An 18,426-nucleotide genomic window follows, 5' to 3' on the forward strand; every position below is an offset into this window, starting at 1 on the left:
CTCTCTCTCTCTCTCTCACGCTCTCTCTCTCTCTCTCTCTCTCTCTCTCTCTCACACGCTCTTTCTCTCCCCCCCCCCCCTCCCCCCTCCCAGGGTGTCCTGGCCAATATTTATCCCAAAAAGAGATTATCTGATTATTGTCATATCCTGCACTTGTGGGATCTTACTGTGCACACATTGACCACAATGTTTCCAATGCTACAACATTGACTAGCCTTCAAAAACTGTTTCCTCGGCTGCTCGGAGCTCTTGGATGCCCGGTGCTCATGACAGGTGCTATATAAATGCACGTCTTTCTTTTGGTAGGTCGCAGTTCGCTGCCCCCCCTCGAGTTGCTGCAGATATAACTTTGATATGATTGAAAGACTGGCCAGGCCAATTTGGGGGGGGGGGGAGGCAAAGGAGTCCCATCGTGCTGGAGTGGGGGCTGGAATCAAGGCCCAGCCAGAGAAGGATGGCAGATTTCCTGCCCTGTGGGGTTCTCCGGAACCAGTTGCACTTTTACTTCTAGTTTAATGTTCCCCTGGGCAGGCGATATTCCAGATGGCTGAAATGCCCTGGTCAAACTGAGAGCACGCGGTAACTTAGATCTGCTTGGAATCAGAAATCCAATGAAGAAACCCATGGAGTGCTGAGCATATCGGTGACCCCATCACCTGATGCTGCGTGACTCAGTTTGATCATGTTGTTTGCTTCAGGTTGCGACCGACTTGCCCCCATTCCTTACCGGACTGCGGAGGGTAAGGATAGCCAGGTACCCAGAGTAAGGGGGCACCATTTTACTCCTGTGTTACCAGATTGACGCAGGGGCTGAAGGGGTTAAATTAAGACCAGTTATGTCGACATCCCTAATGGACCCCGGAATATGGAAGGTTAAGGGGGGTAGTGTAATCGAGATTCATGCAATTAAGAAGTTGACATTTCACAAACTGTGATTGATCTATTTTTGTTGGACCCATTGTGTTGAGGGTTACGGGCCCCAAGCTGGGTTTCCTCCGGGTGCTCCGGTTTCCTCCCACCATCCAAAGATGTGCAGGTTAGGTGGATTGGCCATGCTAAATTGCCCCTAATTGTCCAAAAGGTTAGGTGGGGCTACAGGGAAAGGGCAGGAGATTGGGTTTAGGTAGGGTGCTCTTTCGCAGAGTCGGTGCAGATTTGATGGGCCGAATGGCCTCCTTCTGCACTGCAGGGATTCTATGGGACCTGTGTGTTTCTGGATCCCACCGCTTCATTCAAGGAGCTGCGCTCCGAAAGTTTGTGATTCGAAACAAACCTGTTGGACTTCAACCTGGTGTTTTAAGACTTCTTACTGTGCTCACCCCAGTCCAACACCGGCATCTCCACATCAGGAGATGACGTTAAGAGATGGGTCAACTATGATCTGCCTGAATGGGAGGACGGGTTGAGGGGCTCTTTCTACCTCCCGGGAGCTGGTAAATTAAAATTTTGTTATTTAATCCAATTGAGTTTCGCACTGCAATGTGTAATTAATATTGGTGGATTTCAGAACCTTGCTATTAACAAATTGCAACATGTGCCATTTGATTTTGTGCCCTAATATTTCAGCTGGGCTCCGACGGTGCCAGCACCCAGGAAGGTGAAAGCCCGTCCAGACCGAGTGTCACTGGTTTGCCGAAAGAATCGCCCAGTAATCTGAACTCTGTCTTGAGCCTCTTCGATGACGATGAGAATCTGGAGGATGAGCTTAATCAGAGCAGCCTGGTTAACGATGATAAGGTAACGTGCAGTGCAGAAGATCTCTTGAGAATTTTGTGTCTTAAAAACCGGCCACCCCCAAGTCATTTTCTTCTTCTGCAGCTTCCCCAGAGTGGTGTAAGTACCAGGGTGTTCCAGGATGAGGAGTTGCTATTCAGTCAACACCAGCAGAAGGACAATGACCCTGATGTTGACCTCTTCGTTGATGCTCTGAAACCAGAGGTTAGTCCTGGAGTCTTGTTATTAACTGGACAACCCTCGCGATAGATCATCTGCAGGTCTGCCAGCCGAGGGTTCATTACTTGTGGGCAGCTTTGGGCCCTGTATCTAAGGAAGGGTGTGCTGGCCTTGGCGGGGGCCCAGAGGAGGGTCACAAGAATGACCCCCAGAATGAAGGGCTTGGCGTATGAGGAACGGTTGAGCACACTCTGGGTCTGTACTCGATGGAGTTTAGGAGGATGAGGGGGGATCTCATTGACACTTTCAGGGTACTGCAAGGCCTGGATAGAGTGAACGTGGAAAGGATGTTTCCACTTGTAGGAAAAACTAGAACCTGAGGGTACAGCCTCAGACTGAACTTTAAAACAGAGATGAGGAGGAATTTCTTCAGCCAGAGGGTGGTGAATCTGTGGAACTCTTTGCCGCAGAAGTCTGTGGAGGATAAATCACTGAGCGTCTTTAAGACAGAGATAGATAGGTTCTTGATTATAATAATCTCTATTATTATTGTCACAAGTAGGCTTACATTGAAATGAAGTTACTGTGAAAACACACTGGGCTAAATCGCTGGCTTTTAAAGCAGGCCAGCAGCACGGTTCGATTCCCGTACCAGCCTCCCCGAACAGGCGCCGGAATGTGGCGACTAGGGGCTTTTCACAGTAACTTCATTTGAAGCCTACTCGTGACAATAAGCGATTTTCATTTTAAAAAGCCGCTAGTCGCCACATTTCCGGCGCCTGTTCGGGTACACGGAGGGAGAATTCAGAATGTCCGAATTACCCAACAGCACGTCTCTCGGGAAGTAAGGGGATCAGAGGCTACGGGGCTGAAGGCAGGAGAATGGGGATGAGAAACCTATCAACGGTGATCGAATGGCGGAGCAGGCTCGATGGGCCGAATGGCTTAATTCTGCTCCTATATCGTTTGATCTTAAGTCCATTCTGCCTGGGGTTTACTGTGCCATGTGCTTGCAATATGTGGGAATCTAATGTGATGGGATGTTTGATGCCCTTAATGCCATGATTACACACCGCAGCATAAGCCATGGCGATTGTAGAGCTGAGCACGTCTTCCCTTGGTGCATCACACCATGGGTGCGTTAGGGCCAAGGTGAGGTGGGTGGGCGTTGTTGGATTGATTCCTGTCTACCCTGGTGCCCTTTAGGGTCTGGTTCACCTGCCTGCCTCTTATCAGGAGGCAGCTTCGAAAGTGTTCCGGTGTTAACGTGCAATGAAGTCAAACTTGGTGTGAAGGAAAGCTCTGTTCCTGACCCCTGACCCTGGGATTATGTGGCAGGTTGATAAAACGGGGATGAAGCCTCCGGTTAACTCTACACCTGCATCTCAGACGAGACCCGTGGAGCCCCCGAGCAGCGATCTCTTCGACGGAGTCGACAATCTGTTCAGCGCCTCAAAGGTAATAAAAATGGAGCTCCTGCAATCGGGATGCTGGGAAGGCGTTGAATGGTTCCTGGGACGAGGAGCTTCAGTTGTGAGGAGTAGTTGGGATTGTTTACCCCAGGTTGCGGGGAGAATGGCGCCAAGCTAATTTGCTCGCTCGGAGAGCTGGTGCGGACATGGTGGGCAGAATGGCCTCCTCCTGTACTGTAACAGTTCTGAGATATTGGAACCTGTAGCCTTAAGCGATATTGGACCACTTACAGAAATGGGTGGGTGAGCTTTAAACTGCTGTTTAGTGTGGATTACGCCCACACGAACCAGCTGAGAGTTAATTGGCATTACCTAGGTGTGTTGAATTAATTTTCTTTAATTCCCACGTTTCATTGTTAACACAATTTTTTTTTTAAATTTCCATGTGAAGGCAGGATCTGCCAAGCCACAATCATTTGCAGCGAGTATTTTTGAAGACAGTGTTGATGAAGATCTCTTCATGGTTGCTCCTAAGAAGCCCCCAGTGGTGCAAAAGGTAATTCTACAAGCCGAAGGGGAAAGAGGGTTTGGTACAAGGCCATTGATCCCGCCCTACCCAGATAACAGGACTACCGCATCCACTGATGATTCATCCCTTAACCGCACCCCGTCCCTGGAGACGATGAGCTATAGTGGGCAGCTATTCAGGGCGGAGGGAGGGGGGTGGGGGAACATTCCTCTCTCTAAGACAATCATGCGAGGCTCTGGAGACCCATTAGTCTGGGGATGGGGTTGCTTGGTTGAACTGACCCTGCCACGTAGAACCTTAATGATCGCAAAGGGCAACCATAATGACCCCCTCCTCTCCCTCTCTTTTTCTCCCACTTGGAAGAAGCCAGTGCTCAAGGGAACGGGGATCACTGCCTCCAAAACCAGCGAGCATCCCAAGGGAGCACGTGGCAAAGTACTGAACAAACCGAGGCCAGAGAAGGAAGTAAGAAAGCTTCCCATTTCTTGTGGGTGTTGAACGCTGATGGACACCACTTTGTGTGCTTCCACGTAACTCGAGATAAACCTTTGCGTTTGCTGTCACCCCTGGTGTTGTGCATTTACACTTTTTGTGATGTTCAGAGAACAAGCATGCGACCAAACAGGCGTTAAAAATAACTTGAGCTGCTAGGGTATGGCATAAGAGGCCATTCGGTCCATCGGGTGCGCACCGACCCTCCGAAAGAGGTCCTCGCCCCGGCCCAGAGTGATTTATCGCGGCCAATTCACCTAACCTGCACATCTTGGGACTGTGGGAGGAAACCGGAGCACCCGGAGGAAACCCACTCAGACACGAGGAGAATGTGCAAACCCCACACGCAGTCACCCAAGGCCGGAATCGAACCCGGGTCCCTGGCACGGAGCGGCACCAGTGCTAACCACTGTGCGCTGAAATTGGGTATTCAAAATTACAGCATTTAAAAATGCGCGCCATCGTGGTACAGAACATTTTGGTGTTTCAATGCTTGGTACTGAAACTGACTGATCTTCCCCTCCCTGATATTGTTCTTTTTCTCCATTCCCTCACTCCCCCTCTCCGACCCTGGCCGTCCAGAAACCCACCAACGCAGGTCCCGTTAAAACGAAAGGACCTTCCTCCCGGATTGGGAGACTCCAAGTAACTGTTTTGCAACTTTTTTTTCTTCAATCTCAAGATTAATGAAACTCTTCCTTCCCACTGCTTGCTTTTTGATGTCGCGTCGACTCCAGCGACCTGTCCTCCTCCTGCTGTCTCGTGTCGGCATTCCCGAGCAAACGTCTGCTCTCGCTATACTTCTATCAGCTTCTTACAACTCTCGGGTCCGAGGCAAAGTCGGGTGGAAGGGGATGCTCGGGGAGGTTTTGAAAGGATTGATTTTTTTTTAGGAGTAATCGATATCCGACTCCCCAGCTTTTGGCCAGAAGTGTTTGCATTTGTATCGCGATTCACGTGACCACTGGGAGTTCTCTAGGCGCTGACAGCCAATGACGTCATTGTGAATTGTAGTCACTGAAACATCAGAAACAAGTGCACAGAGCAAACTCTAATAATAATAATCGCTTATTGTCACAAGTAGGCTTCAATGAAGTTCCTGTGAAAAGCCCCTAGTCACCACATTCCGGCGCCTGTTCGGGGAGGCCGGTACGGGAATTGAACCCGCGCTGCTGGCCTTGTTCTGCATTACCAGCCAGCTGTTTAGCCCACTGCTAAACTAGCCCCTATGCTAAAACAGCCCCCCTCTCCCATCGAGACTGGATCATCTATTTGTTTTTTTTATGACTGATTTAAACATTAACCTCTATATACACACACACACACAATTTACAGTGCAGAAGGAGGCCATTCGGCCCATCAAGTCTGCACCAGCTCTTGGGAAGAGCACCCTACCCAAGGTCAACACCTCCACCCTATCCCCATAACCCTGTAACCCCACCCAACACTAAGGGCAATTTTGGACACTGAGGGCAATTTAGCATGGCCAATCCACCTAACCTTCACATCTTTGGACTGCGGGAGGAAACCAGAGCACCCGGAGGAAACCCACGCACACACGGGGAGGACGTGCAGACTCCGCACAGACAGTGACCCAAGCCGTGAATCGAACCTGGGGCCCTGGAGCTGTGAAGCGATTGCGCTATCCACAATGCTACCGTGCTGGGGTACTCGGTGCCGTGTGATCTTTTGCAACCACCCCCTGTTTAATGTCTCTTCTGAAGAATGACCCCACCAGCACTGGGACTCGCCGTCAGTGCAGCACCGAGTGTCACTCTAGATTTCTGTGCCCGAGTGCCGGTAAGGGACTTGAACCTGGAATCTTTCTGACTCTCTGCTGGCTAAGAGAGCCACGGCTGACTCGCTCTCTTGGGGCGGGGGAGGGGGGGGGGGAGCACGTTCGGAATTCTGGCATAATTTGGGGGTTAAATGTCAGCCTTTCCAAATCTGTTTGGGGTGCAGCTCAATGGCGGCTCTGATGCCCCACCCAAGGTGGTGACTCGTTGTCTGGCGGCTGTTACAACCGAGACGGGTCCCATTCTTACCCAGCCAACCTGCGCCCCCTTTCCGGTGGGGGCACCGATTGCTTTGCTCCCCGTTTCCCATTAGTTGCGGGGGGGGGGCACCGGGGCTGATTGCAGTGCCCAAACGCTCGCCGCGGCTGAACCCAGCTGTCCCGCCGCAGGTTGGGATTCGGGTCAGTAATCTCCCTACTCTCTGCGGTTTAGTCCAGTCCTGTGTTGGGCCCCGTCTTTGCCGGGGGGGGGGGGGGGGGGTAGAGACTGGCATGCCCGCTCCATACCGATAATCGACAGCTCCTCGCGTTGGCTTTCCCGAGCCTCGAGCGGCCGCTGCTTAGTCGGCGGTAGCCGCGAGGAGGAAGCGAGTTTGAGACGGGCGACCAGTGAGTTTGTGAATATCTGAGATATGTCCATAGGCAGCAGATTCGTGACTCGGCAGTTTGGGTTTTACTTTGCTCCTCTTGTGCAGCCTTTGCAGTATTACTGCTCCGTGTGTGACGCTCCCTCTGCTAGTTCAGTGAAGCAGCAAACGCTGAACTCTGTAACACCCTTTACAGTTGAGTATAACTGCATGCTTCAGAGTTGGTGCAGAATGGGATTTGTAAACAGTTCCTTGTAGATCTGTTATTAAATATTATTCAATGCTTTAACATCTAACCAGTCTTCAAGCAGCTTTCCACTCTCCCCACGGTGGCAATGCGCACCTGCTTGTCTCCTTTCCTCCCGTTCACTTCTCTACTTCGATTCGGGATTTGTCGTTGTATATCTGGCCGTGATCGAAACTCCCTCGTTTTTCTTTTCCTCCTCCTTCCAGGCAAACTTGGCGATTAACCCAGCGAGCCTCCTCCCCGGAGCCTCGCCCAAGGTTGCCGTGGTTCGACCTGGGTCGGCGTCGCCTTCACCCTCACCGCCTTCGCCCGAGGTCACACCTCCAGCTTTCGGACCACTAGCGGCGGCAGGCGAGGGCGGCGGTGTGAGTTTCGAAGAGCCGATGCAGACGGGCATTTTGCCCAGTGTTAATAAGGTAGGTCGTGGCAAAGGTTGAGCGTTCTGTTTTTAATTATGTCGCCATGCATCCCAACGTGAACTTTGGTTTTTTTTTATAAATGTTTTTTATTGAGTTTTAATATTTTATATATGACAAATTACAAATTATTAGAGAGAAAAAAAGAAAACACAAAAATTTAACATGAATATTTACAGGTAAGCATCTTCGTAACAACAATTGTGGCCGCCCCCTTTAGCCGGCAGACATATTTTACATTCCCCAATATGGCCGAGGCACATGTTTATAGGCATTTATTTATAGTTTGGTTTTGGGCCTTAGCTTGCCATCAAACCCCCATAACGAACCCGTAACCCCCCCCGGCTACCTTCCCCCGATTCCCATCCATTTTCCCCTGATTCTTGGCCACCCGACTATTCTTCCTCTTGTACGTTGGCTACAAACAGGTCCCGGAACAGTTGCATGAATGGCTCCCACGTTCTGTGGAAGCCGTCGTCCGACCCTCGGATGGCGAATTTGATTTTCTCCATTTGGAGAGATTCCGAGAGGTTGGACAGCCAGTCTGCAGCTCTGGGCGGTGCTGCTGACCGCCAGCCAAACAGGATTCTACGGCGGGCGATCAGGGAGGCAAAGGCAAGGGCGTCCGCCCTCCTCCCCAGGAATAGATCTGGCTGGTCTGAAACCCCAAAGACCGCCACTCTCCGGCATGGCTCCACCCTCACCCCCACCACTTTGGACATAGCCTTGAAGAAGGCTGTCCAGTACTCCACAAGTCTGGGGCAAGACCAGAACATGTGGGCGTGGTTGGCCAGGCCTCTTTGGCACCGTTCACATCTGTCGTCCTCCTCCGGGAAGAACCTACTCATACGGTTTCTCGTTAAGTGGGCTCTGTGTACCACTTTTAGTTGCGTCAGGCTGAGCCTTGCGCACATGGAGGTGGAGTTGACCCTATGCAGTGCTTCGCTCCAGAGTCCCCACCCTATCTCCATCCCCAGGTCATCCTCCCATTAACGTGAACTTTGTTGACAGAAATTGTGGGTTGATCAAATGGTGAGGGAGGCGTCGAGTCACTCGATTCAAAGACAATCAGGATCCGTAATTTGTTCAGTTGTGTTTCCTTGGCAGCTTTCTGAAGTAAATCTAGTTCACATAGCGTGATTCGCAGTCCAAAGATGGGCAGGTTCAGTGGATTGGCCAAACTAAATTGCCCCTTAGTCCAGGGATGTGCAGGTTAGACTCGGGGGTTATGGGGATAGGGGGGGTGGTGGTGGTGAAGTAAAAAAACTCAGCACTATTCTTGGAATTCCCCCTATACCAGAAAAGGATCAAGATATTCTTACGGTGAAGAGGGATTCTCACTCCCTGACTCCTGTGCAGACTTAGGTGGATGTTATTCGGGTCAAACTAGTGTTTCAAGTTATAGATCATAGAATTTACAGTGCAGAAGGAGGCCATTCGGCCCATTGAGTCTGCACCGGCACTTGGAAAGAGCACCCTACCCAAGGTAAACACCTCCACCCTATCCCCATAACCCAGTAACCCCACCCAACACTAAGGGCAATTTTGGACACTAAGGGCAATTTATCATGGCCAATCCACCTAACCTGCATGGAGACAGTGACCACAATTCGGTGACCTTTACGTTAGTGATGGAAAGGGATAAGTATACCCCGCAGAGCAAGAGTTATAGCTGGGGGAAGGGCAATTATGATGCCATTAGACATGACTTAGGATGTGTTGGTTGGAGAAGTAGGCTGCAAGGGTTGGGCACACTGGATATGTGGAGCTTGTTCAAGGAACAGCTATTGCATGTTCTTGATAAGTACGTACCAGTCAGGCAGGGAGGAAGGGGTCGAGCGAGGGAACCGTGGTTTACCAAAGAAGTGGAATCTCTTGTTAAGAGGAAGAAGGAGGCCTATGTGAAGATGAGGCGTGAAGTTTCAGTTGGGGCGCTTGATAGTTACAAGGAAGCGAGGAAGGATCTAAAGAGAGAGCTGAGACGAGCAAGGAGGGGACATGAGAAGTCTTTGGCAGGTAGGATCAAGGAAAACCCAAAAGCTTTCTATAGGTATGTCAGGAATAAAAGAATGACTAAGGTAAGAGTAGGGCCAGTCAAGGACAGTGGTGGGAAGTTGTGTGTGGAGGCTGAGGAGATAAGCGAGATACTAAATGAATACTTTTCGTCAGTATTCACTCAAGAAAAAGATAATATTGTGGAGGAGAATGCTGAGACCCAGGCTATTAGAATAGATGGCATTGAGGTGCGTAGGGAAGAAGTGTTGGCAATTCTGGACAAGGTGAAAATAGATAAGTCCCCGGGGCCGGATGGGATTTATCCTAGGATTCTCTGGGAAGCCAGGGAAGAGATTGCTGAGCCTTTGGCTTTGATTTTTAGGTCATCATTGGCTACAGGAATAGTGCCAGAGGACTGGAGGATAGCAAATGTGGTCCCTTTGTTCAAGAAGGGGAGTAGAGATAACCCGGTAACTATAGGCCGGTGAGCCTAACGTCTGTGGTGGGTAAAGTCTTGGAGAGGATTATAAAAGATACGATTTATAATCATCTAGATAGGATAATATGATTAGGGATAGTCAGCATGGTTTTGTGAAGGGTAGGTCATGCCTCACAAACCTTATCGAGTTCTTTGAGAAGGTGACTGAACAGGTAGACGAGGGTAGAGCAGTTGATGTGGTGTATATGGACTTCAGTAAAGCGTTTGATAAGGTTCCCCACGGTCGGCTATTGCAGAAAATACGGAGGCTGGGGATTGAGGGCGATTTAGAGATGTGGATCAGAAATTGGCTAGTTGAAAGAAGACAGAGAGTGGTAGTTGATGGGAAATGTTCAGAATGGAGTTCAGTTACGAGTGGCGTACCACAAGGATCTGTTCTGGGGCCGTTGCTGTTTGTCATTTTTATAAATGACCTAGAGGAGGGCGCAGAAGGATGGGTGAGTAAATTTGCAGACGACACTAAAGTCGGTGGAGTTGTAGACAGTGCGGAAGGATGTTGCAGGTTACAGAGGGACATAGATAAGCTGCAGAGCTGGGCTGAGAGGTGGCAAATGGAGTTTAATGTGGAGAAGTGTGAGGTGATTCACTTTGGAAAGAATAACAGGAATGCGGAATATTTGGCTAATGGTAAAATTCTTGGTAGTGTGGATGAGCAGAGGGATCTCGGTGTCCATGTACATAGATCCCTGAAAGTTGCCACCCAGGTTGATAGGGTTGTGAAGAAGGCCTATGGTGTGTTGGCCTTTATTGGTAGAGGGATTGAGTTCCGGAGCCATGAGGTCATGATGCAGCTGTACCAAACTCTGGTACGGCCGCATTTGGAGTATTGCGTACAGTTCTGGTCGCCTCATTATAGGAAGGACGTGGAAGCTTTGGAACGGGTGCAGAGGAGATTTACCAGGATGTTGCCTGGTATGGAGGGAAAATCTTATGAGGAAAGGCTGATGGACTTGAGGTTGTTTTCGTTAGAGAGAAGAAGGTTTAAGAGGTGACTTAATAGAGGCATACAAAATGATCAGAGGGTTAGATAGGGTGGACAGCGAGAGCCTTCTCCCGCGGATGGAGGTGGCTAGCACGAGGGGACATAGCCTTAAATTGAGGGGTAATAGATATAGGACAGAGGTCAGAGGTGGGTTTTTTTACGCAAAGAGTGGTGAGGCCGTGGAATGCCCTACCTGCAACAGTAGTGAACTCGCCAACATTGAGGGCATTTAAAAATTTATTGGATAAGCATATGGATGATAAGGGCATAGTGTAGGTTAGATGGCCTTTAGTTTTTTTTTCCATGTCGGTGCAACATCGAGGGCCGAAGGGCCTGTACTGCGCTGTATCGTTCTATCTTTGGACTGTGGGAGGAAACCGGAGCACCCGGAGGAAACCCACGCACACACAGGGAGAATGTGCAGACTCCGCACAGACAGTGACCCAAGCCGGAATCGAACCTGGAACCCTGGAGCTGTGAAGCAATTGTGCTAACCACAATGCTACTTAAGAATTTAAATTGATCAAATGTCTTTTTAACTTGGAAAAACAGGATGGGCTGTCCCTAGCTGTGTTCTTTAATGCCTGTGAAGCTATCTGTATTTCAAACAAGCTGCTGCTGTTGACCCTTTGTGGGACTTATCCCTTACTTTTTAAGTTTTTCTGGACTTCCATGGTTCAAATGACCTATTTTCCCATTTTAATTTATAGTGGCCATGGGTAGAGTGCTCATTCGAAGGGTCGGTGCCGACTCGATGGGCCGAATGGCCTCCTGCATTGTAGGGATTCTATCATTCTGTGGACTCGATGAAGCACCGTCAGGGCCGGCCCAAGGCACCGGCAACTCGGGCAGTCGCCCGGGGCGCCATGTGCTAGGGGGCGCCAGAGACTCGGGTCCCGCGCATGCGCAGTTGGGCCGGTGCCAACCAGCGCATGCGCGGTGGCCGCCCTCCCCCAGGGCGGCCCCCTCCGCCCCGCCCCCCTCCGGCCGCCCCCCCGCCTCGGCCTCGGCCCCCTCCCCCCCTCGGCCGCCCCGCCCCCCCTACCCCCCCCCCGGCCCCGCCCCCCCTACTCCCCGACCCCTACCCCCGCGGCCCTACCCCCCCCCCCCCCCCCCCCCCCCCCCCCCCCCCCCCCCCCCCCCCCCCCCCCCGCCGAAGGGCGCCGAAGTTCAGCTTGCCCGGGGCACCAGCAACCCTAGGGCCGGCGCTGAGCACCGTTTACCTTTTTTGGACATTTATCAGCCTGTTTTTCAAAGAATTGAATTAGATCTGGAGGCTTTGAAGAGCAACTGGAAAAAATATATGATAAACCAGAAGACCGTAAGAGGTAGGAGCAGAATTAGGCCACTCGGCCCATCGAGTCTGCTCCGCCATTCAATCATTTTTTAAAAAAATCTATTTTATTCCAAACATGTATCAAAGCGGGCTACAGCAAATAAACACCCCGGGAAACATACTTCCCAGCAATCAACCATACAGTCTGTACAAATGTTTTCCCCGCTTTTCACCCCCCCCCACGTGACAAACAGCTCCTCAAACACGGTCGCAAACATCCCCCACCTTTCCTCCAACCCCTCTGCAGAGTCTCTTAACTCCTACTTTATCTTCTCCAACCACAGGAAGTCGTGCAGGTCACCCAACGAAGCTCCGCCATTCAATCATGGCTGATGGGTTTCTTCTCCCCATAACCCCTGATCCCTTTGTTAATCAAGAACCTATCCAACTCTGTCTTCGAGACACTCAGTGATTTGGCCTCCACAGCCTTCTGCGGCAAAGAGTTCCACAGATTCACCACCCTCTGGCTGAAGAAATCCCTCCTCATCTCTGTTTTAAAGGATCGTCCCTTCAGTCTGAGGCTGTGGAAAATGCTGTCTAAAAATGTGGCCTAGTGCTAGGCTTCAAGATTTTTTTTATTAGCGTAATGCAAAACCTTGGTGTACATTGTTACTACTGTTCTTTCACTGTTGAGTAAGTCCGTTTGGTAACGAAGACCGGGTCGGATTTGGTTTTCCGATTTGAGTCCTCCTGTTCTGGACACCGTAGCCCCAGGAAGCATGCTTGGCACCGGAGAGGGAGCAGCACATATTCATCAGAATTATATCTGAGCTTTAAAGCTACGTCTGCGTGTCCTCAAGTTTAGGAAGGAAAGTTACACAACCTCCCAAAGGGCTTTACAGCCGATCAGGCACTTTTGAAAAGCAGTCATTGCTGCCATGTCAAAAATGCAACGGCCAGTTGGCAGACGGCGAGCGATCTCCGAGAAACCGCGATCTCATAGAACATACAATGCAGAAGGAGGCCATTCGGCCCATCGAGTCTGCACCGATCCACTTAAGCCCTCACTTCCTCCCTATCCCCATAACCCAATGACCTCCTAACTTTTGTTTTTTTTTACCATAGAATTTACAGTGCAGAAGGAGGCCATTCGGCCTATCGAGTCTGCACCGGCTCTTGGAAAGAGCACCCTACCCAAGGTCAACACCTCCACCCTATCCCCGTAACCCAGCAACCCCACCCAACACTAAAGGCAATTTTGGACGCTATGGCCAATCCACCTAACCTGCACATCTTTGGACTGTGGGAGGAAACCGGAGCACCCGGAGGAAACCCACGCACACACTGGGAGGATGTGCAGACCCCACACAGACAGTGACCCAAGCCGGAATCGAACATGGGACCCTGGAGCTGTGAAGCCAGTGTGCTATCCACAATGCTACTGTGCTGCCCACCGCATTTTACCAACTGCATGGCAAACGCAAAGGTTTAGCGAGGCGTTGCTTTGCAGTTGGCATGCTTCCTTGCTACAGTTCCCTTTGGCCAGTTTGAAGGTGGGAAATTATTAAGCATGCTGGGTTATTTTGTGAAGCGCACGACACGTCGAGGGGTTGGGTGGGAGATCATGGACCATGGAATACGAGGAGTTATGGCACTTAGACTGATGGGCGAGGGAGCCCGGGTGTTATTGAGATCCGGCGAGGCCTTTACTACTGCAAGATTACTCAAATTTACCTTGTTATCTTGCAGAGCCGTGCAAGGGTTGGGCAGAAACGGCGACCTCCGACCAGGGTGGCTCGCAGGCTGGCAGCCCAGCAGTCCGACGAGACTGAAGACTTGGACCAGAGTTCGGAGGTCGATGGCGTCAGCGGCGTTGCGGACCTCTCGCCAACAGCCCTGGTCCAAAAACCGAATCCGGACAAGCCACCCCTGGCGAAGTGGGCACCGTCGCCTGAGCCTTCGACTGGTGACGCCACTGGCCCTCCCTCTGCCACCATCGCGAAACTGCCGGCACGTTCCGATCTCTTCGGTTCAGACGATCTGTTCAGCCCGAGCTCGGTGGAGGAGCCGCCTCGTGCGGTTGGGCAATGGGAGGACGCCTTGCCCAAGGAGGACCCAAGCCAATCCATATTTTCGCCCAGCGAGGATGACCTGTTCAAGTCGAGTAAACGGACCACGAAGAAACCCAAACCCGCAGCTTTCCTCGAAGAGGAAGGCAGCGATGATCTCTTTGGAATTGCAAAATTGGGGAAAACCAAACCAACCGCACAAAAGACACTAGATATCTTTGAGGTAATCATTTTGTTGATCAGGTGCTTGGTGAAACCTTCATGTTTAGCGCCGAATAACACGTTAGTTAGCTTGTAATTGTCCATCGTCTTCCTCGCTGTCTTTCCTTTCCTGGAGAGGAGTAAGAACAGGTTGCCCATGGTTCCTGAAGAACTGGCAGCTTCTCGGCCTCGGACAAATGTCCATTTGCCCTCCTGGTGGTACGTTGCCAGCTTCTGCTGCTGCCACGAGAGCCGAAGCCAACCCCTGGCCTTTTCCATGGGCTGAAAGCAATGAAGATTAGCCGAGGCCGCCTTTTGCCCTGGTCGTGCCTTTGGCCCGGAGGGAGGGGGCGGGTAGCAGTCGAGATAATTATGGTGCCAGAGCATTCTGAGAGAACCCTTCATCATTATAACACCTTTTGGGGCCGGGGTAGTTTGAATTAACCAGAAAATTTAGTGGTGCCGAAAAAGGACACCTACTGTCGAAACTTCTCGTTCTGCACTCATCAGGGTAATTCGCAAGAAATACTGAGCGTTGCTGTTCTCTGGTGGATCGGTTGCCATGGCAAACGCACCACTTAATGCACGTTAGTGAAGCTAGTCAGTGAACGTCGGAAGTTTCCATAGAGGGCTGCCCCAACCCCCTGGTCGGGAAACTTGCAACATTTCACACATCGTGGGGGAACCGGGTCTAGGCAAATGTTGCCGTATCCTCCAGGAAAGAAACTTTCAAATAATTGCCTGCTGAAATGATCCTTTTCCAGGACGATTTGTTTTCCACGGAATCTGTTACCTTGACCAAGAAAAGCAATGAGGGAAGCATTGATGTCGACCTCTTCGATGATCATGTGGACATATTTGCTGATTTAAAAGTCGCACCGAAGGAGAGGAACAAAAAGAAAATTGAAACCAAGTCTATATTTGACGACGACATGGGTATGTGATTATTGGATTGAATGCGATGGAGTTCCCTCTCTAAACTCCGCCTCTTTCTCTCTCCTCCCTTAAGATGAAATGAAAATCGCTTATTGTCACGAGTAGGCTTCAATGAAGTTACTGTGAAAAGCCCCTAGTCACCACATTCCGGCGCCTGTCCGGGGAGGCCGGTACGGGAATTGAACCGTGCTGCTAGTCTGCTTTATAAGCCAGCGATTTAGCCCAGTGTGCTAAACCAGCCCCTGGGTTCAAAGAGTTCAAAGACACTCTTTGAAAACCTTCCTCTAGACCAGGCCTTCGGTCATCTATTCTCAAATGGCTCGGTCCTTTACTTTGTTAGTGTTCCTGAAGCCCCTTGCGATGTTTGATTACATTAACGCTGCTATATTAGGGGGGTTGGTGGTTCGTCATGGGGCTGGTAATCCAGAGGGCCCTGGCTAATGCTCTGGGGAGGCGGTGGGGTAGTGTTAATGTCACTGGACTAGTAAACCAGAGACCCAGAGTAATGCTGTGGGGAGCCGGATGCCGCCAATGCAGATTAAATTTGAATTAAATTTTTTTTTTTAAATCTGGAATTAAAAGTCTAATGATGACCATTGCTGTGAAAACCTATCTGCTTCACGAATGTCCTTTCGTGGGGGGGGGGGGGGGGGGGGGGGGGAGAGAGAGAGAGAGAGAGAATCAGCAGACCTTACCTGGGTCAGTGCCCATCAAGCCAGACCCAGAGGAGTTCGCCCACCCTCCCCAATACACCTCCCCGTGGTGAGCAGAAATAAAAGGACAGGAGTTGACCTGCTAACCGCAGCCAGATTGGGCGGCAGAGTAACCAAACCTGCCTTTGGTCAGGATTAGGAAAAGTGCATTGGGCCCAGTAACGTGCCTGGGTTCAATTGTGAAATTCCTGCTTCAGTGTGCACACTGTCTCTCGTGGCCTTTTTTGAAACCACCGATTGTGTCAGACGCCTTCCTTGTATTTTACTGACACGTTCACCGTTACAGTTAGTAGTTCATCTGGACCGCCTGGTAACCTGGTGAGAATACACGGCCTCCATTTCGGGTGCCGTTTGCGTGTATTGTGGGCAGCAAATCAAATTGGGAATCTTTGAACCTGAGCTGGTTATTGGAAATGCGTCATGTATCAATCTCTTGGAAGGTCAGCCTGTCCACTTTAACAGAAGCCAGCTGGGCAACGCAAAGGAGTTTATACAGCTGGAGCGATCTCCTTCACCCATCGCTTCATCTCTGGATGGTAGGAGCTTGAGTTGCTTTTGATTAATCTTTTAGTGTCACAAGTAGGCTTACATTAACACTGCAATGAAGTTACTGTGAAAAGCCCCTAGTCGCCACACTCTGGCGCCTGTTCGGGTACACGGAGGGAGAATTCAGAATGTCCCATTCTCCTAACAAGCACGTCTTTCGGGACTTATGGGAGGAAACCGGAGCACCCGGAGGAAACCCACGCAGACACGGGGAGAACGTGCAGACTCCGCACAGACAGTAACCCAAGCCGAGAATCGAACCCGGGTCCCTGCCGCTGTGAAGCAGCAGTGCTAACCACTGTGCTACCAGCCTCTCCCCCCCCCCATCTAACTTGCCTTGATCTTTTTCTTTTCAGATGATATTTTTGCTCCTGCCAAGCCCGCAGCCAGCAGCAAGAAGCAATCGAAACCCAAGATCAAGTCAAAGCAAGCTGCCCTTCCTGCCAGCGCACCAGATAGCAAAGCCGTGGACATTTTTGATGATCCTTTGAATGCTTTTGGACCATGAGAGTTGATGAAGTGCACTGTCATAGAATTATAGGAAGTGTGGGGTGGGTGAGATAGAGAACATTTTTTTTTTTATTAAATGTTTCAAACAGGAAGTATTGCATTGCCCCAGATAAGGAAATACTTGATCTGAGTAACATTGCAGCTAAACCATAAACAAATGCGTTTCTTTAATCGGAAGCACTATTCACTGCTAATGTGGACTTCACTACTTGCTTCCATGGAAGGGACGATGTGGGAATCACTGTCTTTTGCTTTTTAAGATGGGACGATACGTTCACACTAGTTCTGAACATTTCACACTAATTTGTTCCCTGGACTTGTGATGTGCTCCCTTTTTTATCTGTCTCCCCCTCTCTGTACCATTGTTGGCTCCTAAATCATTAAATCATGGTATAGTTCGTCCCAAGTTCTACTCGTCCTCAAATCTTATAAAGGTGTGAATCTTTTCTCAACTCTGTTTACTTAACGATGGGGCGGTTTTAACACTCAGCTTTGAGCACTTGTACACGGCAGTCACTGGGTGTGTCATTCATCTGGCCCTCTTTGCTCGTTGAATTTTATTAAATTCACCTGTAAGTTTTTTTTTTGTTGCAATATCAGGTTTGAGATTTCTCTCAAAGTATGCTCCCACGTTTCCGGATGGGGAGCGTTAGTAAAATCCGTACAATACAATGTAAATGCTTCTTGAATTAAAAACTAGCGTCGCAAATAAATTCACTGCTGGTTTACTAAAGCCACGGAATGATAGACATTGATTGAGATCATTGTGTTGAAGTCATCAAACTGCTGTTGTGTCTGTCCCCTTCGCACTGATGCCTTTTGGGGTCCTGACGGATCCTGTTGAGTTTACTTAAACTTCGAGAGCGACCAAGCCTGGTAATAAATATAATTCACGTCCAGCATCTTCCAGGACGTCTTCGCTCGATCTTGGATTTATCATCTTGCCTGTGAGCGGAGTAATAACCAGCTGCCTCAGCGATAGCAAAACTGTGGCCGTTTTTTGATGGGCCTTTGAGTACTTCTGGACCAGAAGATGCGGATAAGGGAACTATGGTAGAATAATGAAGGGGGCGAGTGTGAGATAGATGGTGTTTTTTTTACTGTTGAACACAGGAAGCGTTGCTTTGCACCAGATGATGAAATATCTGAGTAACGTTGTGGCTAAGCCGTAAACGAGCGTGTTTCTTTCACCGTGAGCACTGCCTGCTAATGTGGACGCTAGTAAGTAATTGTGTGGACTGTGATTGGGTCTCTCGGGTGCAGAAATGTCGAGTTCAGTCCCCTGTCTGTGCTGCACTTCTTGTTCGCAATCCTTTGTCAGATTACTG

At 50.1% G+C, this 18,426-nt stretch overlaps 1 protein-coding gene across 1 annotated transcript in view; it reads left to right on the forward strand.

Annotated features, from left to right (window-relative positions):
- The window catches only part of washc2c (WASH complex subunit 2C), a 69,859-nt gene extending 52,006 nt beyond the window's left edge, over positions 1–17,853 (forward strand). The window contains exons 21-30 of the mRNA XM_038783276.1: positions 1,549–1,737; positions 1,819–1,938; positions 3,232–3,351; positions 3,757–3,861; positions 4,198–4,299; positions 4,909–4,971; positions 7,162–7,371; positions 13,873–14,415; positions 15,158–15,329; positions 16,945–17,853. Of these exons, the coding sequence (XP_038639204.1) occupies positions 1,549–1,737; positions 1,819–1,938; positions 3,232–3,351; positions 3,757–3,861; positions 4,198–4,299; positions 4,909–4,971; positions 7,162–7,371; positions 13,873–14,415; positions 15,158–15,329; positions 16,945–17,096 (1,776 nt within the window). The 3' untranslated portion in view covers positions 17,097–17,853. The remainder of the gene's footprint in view (positions 1–1,548; positions 1,738–1,818; positions 1,939–3,231; positions 3,352–3,756; positions 3,862–4,197; positions 4,300–4,908; positions 4,972–7,161; positions 7,372–13,872; positions 14,416–15,157; positions 15,330–16,944) is intronic.
- The last annotated feature ends 573 nt before the right edge of the window (positions 17,854–18,426 follow it).

Source organism: Scyliorhinus canicula, chromosome 22, assembly GCF_902713615.1.
Source record: "Scyliorhinus canicula chromosome 22, sScyCan1.1, whole genome shotgun sequence".
In the NCBI taxonomy this organism is placed as follows: domain Eukaryota; kingdom Metazoa; phylum Chordata; class Chondrichthyes; order Carcharhiniformes; family Scyliorhinidae; genus Scyliorhinus; species Scyliorhinus canicula.